Raw genomic sequence first — 9,012 nt, 5'->3', positions numbered from 1 at the left:
AAGGCTTTCTTCAATTTTTTAGGTTTAATAATGGTGTGAGTTTCCTTCGACCGAACCTATACAACAGCACCATCACATGAGCATTGAAGAAAAGAACACAGTGTCCTTGTACGAGTACTGGCCACAACAAATTCACTGTGAAGCAGCATGTGACAAGACAAACTGAGCAGCATGTATTCCGTGAGCAAGAACATAAAATACAGAAGAAACGTTTGCACATCCGCGTTACCACCGGCTATACAATTGTGTTACGAAACAAAACCAGGTTAGGAAGTTTCGCTCGTGCCAGGCCACCATCATGCCTGATTATACCCGGGTGGTGGGTGGAGCAATACTTCGAAGTAGGTTTTAATTAAAGCAAAATCTGCGGCAACACTTTTTGACTTATTGTGCGGTAATGCAGCACAGATAGCATGCTTCAAACAAAACAACACACAACAATGTACCACCCTGCAGCCTACCTCAAACAACACATCGACAAAACAATGCAACGCCTGAAGCACGTCTAAAGACAAAACAACGAAGCGGCAATACAACACCGAAGCACATGTGGCATGCCTCAGACAAGACATTAACACAACTACTACGGTATTCACAGAGGTTTAAAGCGCTGCTGGCATTTTTTGACCAAACGCCGGAAACACTCGAACCATGATTAGATGGCACATAGATGGCACATCAGCCCTGACATCAGCCCCGACAGTGCAACACCAAAAGTGAGCAGTGGAGAACAGGGTAAGTACAGCCATGGATCCCCCCCCCCCCAAGATACCCACCCACCCACCATAAAGTTATGCTCTATGTAGCACAGTGGTCTGGACATCAGGCCACAGAACCGAAGTACATGTACATGTACTGTTTTGACATACTCTAGTAAACACCTGGAAACTGAGGACACCTTTCGGCAGTCTCCTCCTTTGAGATACATTGTACAATATTGGCACACTTGAACCTCCCGGGAGGAGACACCTTTAAAACCCTTCACACATGTATCGTGTGCCGGGTACTGCGAGCTCGATATTGTGCAACCATAGTGTGCACACTATGTCCGACATCCAGACCCCCGCTGCACATCCACCCCATGACCATACGGCTAGATCCCAACTGCAGTCAATCCCTGCATAGAAGTATCCCATGATGTTGATCACGTTTCCACTGTGTACATGCCATGCACACACTTTCTACATAGATACAGTCAGATGTGAGCGCACACTGTAGGCCTACAGTAGCACTATAGTATAGTATAATAGATATACAGGTGAAATCCGGATAATTCGAACCTCCAAATGCCAGGAAAAAACTTCTAATTATCCGGACATTCTAATTATCCAAACATGAACCCACAACACAATATGTATGTCAAAATGCTCCCATGGTCACGCAGAGTTGCGCTATGGACCTTAGACACAGATTTCACGGATACTGAACTAACCAGCACAGCCTGCTCATGCAAACTGAACTGACCAGTACAGTGGACAATTAACTTCGAATTACACTTTGCTAACTTCGAATTATCAGCACAAATCCCACACATTTTCTATGTAAGCGGAATCCGTGGAACTTCGAATTAATCGGACATGTCCAGTTCGAGGTTCGAATTATCAAAAAATTTATGTGGGAATCGTATTGACAGAAATCGGTCCTGGAAAAACTTCTAATTAAGCGGTATGTTCGAATTAAGCCATATTCGAATTATCAGGATTCCACCTGTATATATATATCCCTACCTGTGCTTCTCCAACACTTTCTCCAGAATCCATAAACAGACGTCCTTCAACGGACTGAGAGGACTGCAGTACCTGGATTGAGAGAGAGAGAGAGAGAGAGAGAGAGAGAGAGAGAGAGAGAGAGAGAGAGAGAGAGAGAGAGAGAGAGAGAGAGAGAGAGAGAGAGAGAGAGAGAGAGAGAGAGAGAGAGAGAAAGAGAGAGCATAAATACAGTAGGACAGCTCTATTTAGTACGGACATGCTGGTGCTGGCAAGCAGGCTTAGCTGTCATCTACACAGTACAGGGACGTGTATCCTCATCGCAGAATGCACTACACCTTGATATGGGGACACTTCAGCATTAGCAACCTCCGGGGGACATACCAACGCTGTGCTCTCTAGTCGAGGTACATGCACTCTTTATCTAAAATCAAACAACTGGAAAAGGATACTCAGACGCAGAGTGCTAAACAAAGTACTTTATACCCAGACGCAGAGTCCTAAAAAAGTACTTTATACCCGATGCAAATAGAAAAGAGTATGCTATATCCAGAGTACTATATACCGAACTGTTGTCAGTGTCAATACAGTACCAATCAGCAGTGACCTAACGTGTCCTGAATGTGGAGATGGCCTCGATTGAGAGGTGACCGCTGACGGACGGGTTCACTGTACACCATGATGGCTTTCCGTCACAACTTCTAGAAATGAACAGTTGACACTATTGAAGTCCAGACTCTGAATGACAAGGGATCATAAGAAAGAGGTGCTGTGCAGAAGTGCAACAGCTTTCCATCGAGACTGCTGGCCAATGGTCAACTGACAGAATTCACTTCAGGGTTGGTACATGTATTTGCGATAAATTAGCCAGAAAAATGCCAGCGATGTGACGCTTTGTCAAGGGCGCATTTTAAGTATTTCTGTGTCAATTCCAGTCATGCTAACGTGCCACTGCTGACACATTTGTCACACAACAGCATCACTGTTGTCACACCACCAGTCTACGACATCACTACTGTCACACTACGGCATCACTGTTGTCACACTACGACATCACTGCTGTCACAGTGATACACTACGGGTCAACATCACTGTTGTCACACTATGACATCACTGTTGTCACACTATGACATCGCTGTTGTCACACTATGATATCACTGTTATCACATTACGACATCACTACTGTCACACTACCACATCACTGCTGTCACACTACATGTATGGACATTACTGTTACACACCTAAAAGTAAGTACAGATCGACATGAAACCAGCATTCAGTGTTTGCAGAGTGGTGGCAATCAGCTCAAATACTCTCCTAATTTCACACCCAGTGGACCGAGTGACTACATGTACATGTATATACATACTGTACGCCACGTAGCACTTCTAGCACAGTCAGTACAGCCAGTGCAGTCAGTGCAGTGTACAGCAGTGCAGCATCGGGATCAGGATGGTGGCAACTGGACAGCAGTTGAACATCGCCAACCTCTAACACCACCATTACTGCATTAGTGATGTGATGCTCACAGTACGACTGTGATTAATCATGACCACATCCACACGTACAGTCAGAGCTGCTCAATGGAAAACGTGAGTGAGAGTCAAGTTGGTACGTGCCACGCGTTGCGCTGACCCAAACCTGTGAACACTGGACACTGGGCTGAGCACTGGTGCTGTATACTGGTGCTGTATACCTGGTACACTGGTGCTGAACACTGGGCTGTGCACTGGTGCAGGGCGCTAACTTGACTCACACCATGATGGGATTTCATTGAGCAGCACTGCAGATGCACCGTGTGCAGTAGTAGTACAGTCATATCCATTGTACCGATGGAGCAAATACATAGCATTCTACTTTGCTGTGCATTCACATGCAACGTGTCAGGCTGCTAGATGCACACAATACAGACACATACACACGGGTACACGTGCAGGAGTATATGCACCAAGGCAAGGAAGAATGGAATACGGTAGATGAGAATGACGATGAGAGATCTGAGTACGACGCTGACTTCTCTATGTCCGAGGTAACGGATGTACTTCAGTCGATGGCATTCTCCAAGGCAGGGGGGCCTGATGGAGTCGCAATGCAGGTTCTCTAGCATCTCACGGACTCAGCCATCCAGAGTTGACACGCATCATCAACATGACTTGGAAGTCGGGAATGTGCCCCCTCCTCTGGAAGTCCAGCCGGCTGGTTCATATTCCAAAGTCAAAACCCGGAGCTTTCACCAATACCGTCCCATCAGCGTAACAAATGCATTTGCCAGAGTTGCAGACCGACTGGTCACCAGGTGGCTAACTCACTTCCTAGAATGCTTCCAGGCTATTCCAGGTGAACACAAGCTGGGTTCCGGACTGCAATGAGTGCCGAGATGCAATGTTGCTCCTTCGTTGAGGGGATCTCTCTACGTCAACAGGCTGATGATAGTGTCAACTGCATGTTTCCGGATGCCTCAGCAGCATATGACAACGTGCACCATGACATTCTCATGGCCAGACTTGGAGCATTGGACCCGCCTGCCAGGCTCACAAAGTGGACCAATTCATTCTTTCGCAGCAGAGAAGTAGACACCAAGTGGGGTCTACAGTGAGCAAAAAGAGATCCGCCCAACGTGGCGCCCGCAAGGCTCCTCGATGTCTCCAGTCCTTTAGGTACTCTATATGGCGCCAATCTTCGATGATCTAAAGCTGCCTAGCCTAGCAAAGCATCGTGCGGACTTTACGCCTTTCTGGTATGCGCACGACATCGCTATTGCTGTCTCTAGCCGGCTGGTCAATGCTCTCCAATCTGTCACACAGGATTTATTGAACCATGTTGCCGACTTCTGCCGGCGCAGCTGTATCACCCTGAACGCCTCTAAATCTGTGCAGGTTATGATATCGACTTCTTATACCATCCGCTGCGTTGCCATCCCGCAGACCCTGAACGGTACAACCATCCCATCAGCTGATTCAGCTCGCTTCCTTGGAATACTGGTCAACTCAACTATGAGCTTTAAGGAGCAGTGCACATTGAGCAACGCCTTCGCATTGTGCAAGCTACGAGTGGTCATAGCTGGGGTCTCACCCAGCAAAACACCACTTGGCTTGTGAACCAGTACGTGCTATCTTCTGGTTTGTATGGAGCACCAGCACACTGTGGTCTTGCCACTAAGCAAGGCCTGCATCCTCTTGATGTTGCCTACAACAGCTACCTCCGCCTCTCCACTGGTTGCACGAAGACAACACCTATTCACCGACTGTGCGAAGTAGCTGGTCCATCAACTATCCAGCTGAAAGTTGAGTGCCAGGCAGCTTGCATCGCTAATATTGCGAAGCGACATAGTGTCCCTACTCCAGCTAATGCCCTGTTGCAATCAGCATATCCTGTTCGAATCCGTGAAACCGGAGAGAAATGGAGGCAAATGGCAGAGCGGCATCTTCCACCATCCCCTGCACCTCTCTCATCCCGTCCTCCACCCCTGGTCCTCCATTCCGAACCTATCCGTTTTCAAGTCTGCTTGCACCCGGTCTGACCCTCCTAATGTGCGGCTTGTGCAGGCACTGGCACGTCTTGAAGAAGCCCATCGCTCCTCTTGTTCCTTGTGGCGTCTAAACATTGGGACAGATGGAAGTGTCTCCGACACCAATGCTGGTGGAGGTGGTTTTCCTGTCATGACAGTCACTGAAATCCAGCGGTCAGAGATACTGTCTGGGAGTCTACCAGCTGGAGCTGTTGCAACATCCTTCACTGCATGCAGAAGTAGCCGGAGCAACAGCTGGCCTGAGGGCAGTCTACGACCTTACTACCACGGAGACGGACGTTGTGCTGGTCACTGACAGCCTCTCTCACGTAGATGCACTCCGCGGAGACCCGTACAGGATCAGCCCAGACGCCATCCCTGTGTTCGATGCCCTGACAGACGGGTTGCTCGGAAGGCTCATTCCACCAACCTTGTCTGCATCAGCAGCCACCATGGCCACTGCAGTGTTGCTCTCAATGACAAGGCGGATTGCCTTGCCCGGCATGGAACACAGCGTGTACAGGCCCAGGTCCAGCTGCCTATCCAAGCCGCCAAGGCTTCAATTCGACTGCAACCGCTTACCCCCGGCCATTGCTCAACACCAGCAAGTTCCGCAGCACTCCGTCCCGGCATGAGACCACCATCCTCAATCAGCTCCTCACTGGCCACTGCAGCCTGCTGAACAAGCACCTGTTCCAGATTGCCGCTGCACCCTCACAATCGGGCCGATTGCGCGCACCGTCCCGGAACAGTTGAGGATGCTGTCCACCTACTGCTAGGTTGCCCTGCCAGACACACCAGTCGAGCAGCTACAAGTCTAGGTAACGGTACCTTCACATCAGCCAGGGAGGCAATTCTCACAAACCGTCGGAAGCTATCCAGTTCTTACAACACGCAAAACTGATCTACTTCGAAGTAAGTTTCAACTACATGTACACTGTGTTTTCACTGTCACTTAAAAAATCCGACTCACTTTCATAATTATTATGATTTGTAGCTACCGAAGTAGAAAAAGAAGAAGAAATGTATGTTGTGCGTGCGTGTGGTGTGTGCGCGTCTGTGTGTGAGTGTGTGGTGTGTGCGCGTCTGTGTGTGCATGTGTGTCAGTGTGTGCACGTGTATGTGTGTGCACGTGTGCGTGTGTATGTGTGTGCACGTGTGCGTGTGTATGTGTGTGTGTGTGTGTGTGCGCGTGTGTGCGGCTTTACAACAAACAAGATACAAGTGTGCTGTATACTGATGATGGTTTCACTTGCTAATTCTGCTACGTTCGCGCAAGGCTATCAAAATTCGCTCTTTCCAAATAGGCAGCAATCCTGTTTCTCAACGCAATTGTATAGCCCGTGGTAACGCGCACGTGCGAACTTTACTTTTTTTTAATCCTGCTTTTACAAAAATTAATGATACTTTCTTGTGGTCAAAGAAAACTGAAAACGGAAAACTTACCCCATTTGGATTTTGGACAGTAGAAGGCCCTATCCTCCTTTGATAGCTACGATAGCATAGCACGATGGTTGAAATGATTACCAACAACACCAGTAGCTGTTTGCCACTGAAGCGCCCCATTGTCCACCCTTCACTCTTCACATCAAAAGAGAAGAACGAGAATTCGATCGAGTCAACGTCAAGTGTATTGGATGCACGTCCCATCAAAACTCAAAATAAAAGTGCAAGCCAGACATATCGACAAAATGCAGTTCTATCTGACGTAGATACAGTAGTCTACTGACTGACGTACAAAAGGAGTGTAGTCTACACTCACCCGCCGGCCGGGTAGTGAGGCACGTGCATATCTACCCGCACCAGTGCACCTCGTGTGTGCACCGGTGATCACTGGTGATCGAGTGCGAGTGGAACAATACGTGAAAATAGAGCAAAATAGATCCCCATATCCATAAAAGAAGCCACCAGATTTACCTTGCCTACTTGTACAAGTAAATTAGTTAGTTACATGTAGTTGTGGTTCTTGATCTGAACGTCTTGCACAATGGTTTCGTAGTCGTAACCACTATTGTAAAGCTGGCTCATCAATCCCCAGAAAACGGTGTACTTCAACGTCAAGAATACTTCCTCCAAGGCGTAGAGCTGCCATACCACAGTCACAGACAAGCAATAAGTCAGTGTAAGTAAGACTAGTAAGACTAGAGTCAAGTAAGACGTGGTGCACACGTACAGTTCCACTACTAGTATGACCAAGAGTATGTAACTAGTAAGGGGCTAAGTAGTAGTAGTAAGGGGCTATATACTCTTGGTATGACTTGAAGTCATATCCAAGATGATAATCACCGTGCACGTACATCTAGTTCAGCCAATAATATGCAGAAGTACATGTACACGCAGAGGTACATAAGGCCAAGTAAAAAAAAAAGCTAGATGATCGTCCCCGTCCGCCCCAGTTTTTGTCAGCGCCCCAAGAAATATTTTATTTTTTAAATCGTGAGTTTTACTATATGGACCACATACTACTAGTAGTAGCTGAAGAAAGAAAAAGAAAAACAGAAAAAAAAAGAAAAAAAGAGAAAAAAAACCTTGATGTTGTTGTGTACACTGTGTGCATGAGAGGGTAAAAAGTAAAAAAATAAAAATAAAATCCTCCCGCCCTCCCCGATTTTTCCAAAAAAAAGGACGATCATCTAGTAATTTTTTTTACTCGGCCTAATACTGTAGATTTACACTGTATGCTGTGGAACAGAGAGATTCCAACTAAACCAAGTGAGAGAAGGCTAGAGCTGTGTTCACAGTTGGCGCGTGGGCACGGTACGCTTGCGATTCATGCGGGCCCAAACGAGCATTCAGGCTTTCACAAAAAACAGCAATTTGAGTCGTAATTAGAGCGTGCGACGCCTTCGAGTACTAATGTTTGACCCTGTCAATCAAAGTGACTGGCATGTACTCTGGTACGCGCCTGATACGCTCTGAAAATTCCAACATGTTGGAATTTCTATTTCAGCGTGTTTCCATGCGCATGACGACCCAAAAGCCAGCAAAAATCTGCACGAACGCGTAGTTTCACTCGTACACGTGCCAGTTGTGAACACAGCAAAGAGTCAAATTCAAAACTGCAAGTTTTTCTATTAAAAAGCAATGCTCATATACTAGTACCGTAAAATCCCGCCAGAGCGCCCCGTCTCTCCCATCCGCCCCTCCCTGACTTCTTGTCAGGGACGTGATTGATTGTATCCTCGTATGACTCTGTCACAGTCTGCGATGCCGTACTGTACTGCAGATGCATGCTCAACCCCGTTGGAAATGTACGCAACAATGCCCACCCTCTTGACCAGGGATCGCACAAACCCTTGAGTTTTGATGGGTCTGTACGACTCCTGGCTCTTGACCTTTGGTCGGTGTACGAGATGCACGAACAGTTTTCGCAGGGTAAGCACTTTTTCATGTAGTACTGAATGCGGCAAGTAGGACTCGCCCATCCGCCCCTCCCCACCTGAAGCGTCGAGTAGGTAGGGGCGCTCTGGCGGGATTTTACGGTACTAGTATGTGCAAGATTTAATTAAATATGGTGCTCGGCATGTCTTCTGTTCTTCTTGTAATCGAGCACTGAGCACCGCCGCGTACGGTAGTCGCTGTATCCGGTGCAGTTTCTGTGTAGAACTGTACGTGCATGGAAAAACGGTCGTTAAGAGCAGGTGGTCGCTAAAGCCAGGGGTCGCTTACACCAGGTGTTACTGTACCTACAAAGGAGGCAAAACAGGTAATTGTGTTAGGTGTACTTTGTGTTAGGTGTACTTTGTGTTAGGTGTACTTTGTGACCAGTGCAACAAACTGGAAACACACCGAGATAAC

General features: G+C 47.5%; 1 protein-coding gene and 1 long non-coding RNA gene across 2 annotated transcripts in view; one reads left to right on the top strand and one right to left on the bottom strand.

The window, feature by feature from the left end:
• The window catches only part of LOC135829099 (mannosyl-oligosaccharide 1,2-alpha-mannosidase IA-like), a 25,445-nt gene extending 18,581 nt beyond the window's left edge, over positions 1-6,864 (bottom strand). The window contains 3 exon segments of the mRNA XM_065341508.1: positions 1-56; positions 1,728-1,799; positions 6,661-6,864. The exon segment at positions 1-56 is cut by the window's left edge and continues 16 nt beyond it. Coding sequence (XP_065197580.1) covers positions 1-56; positions 1,728-1,799; positions 6,661-6,864 — 332 coding nt within the window.
• A 1,917-nt stretch (positions 6,865-8,781) lies between these two features.
• Positions 8,782-9,011, top strand: LOC135829076 (uncharacterized). The gene is made up of 2 exons (XR_010555790.1): positions 8,782-8,933; positions 8,966-9,011. It is a non-coding gene; the product is annotated as an uncharacterized LOC135829076 (long non-coding RNA).
• Position 9,012: the final 1 nt, after the last annotated feature.

Source organism: Sycon ciliatum, chromosome 1, assembly GCF_964019385.1.
Source record: "Sycon ciliatum chromosome 1, ocSycCili1.1, whole genome shotgun sequence".
Lineage (NCBI taxonomy): Eukaryota > Metazoa > Porifera > Calcarea > Leucosolenida > Sycettidae > Sycon > Sycon ciliatum.
Note: the sequence above shows the minus strand (reverse complement) of the source record. Positions and strands in the feature narration are given on the sequence as shown.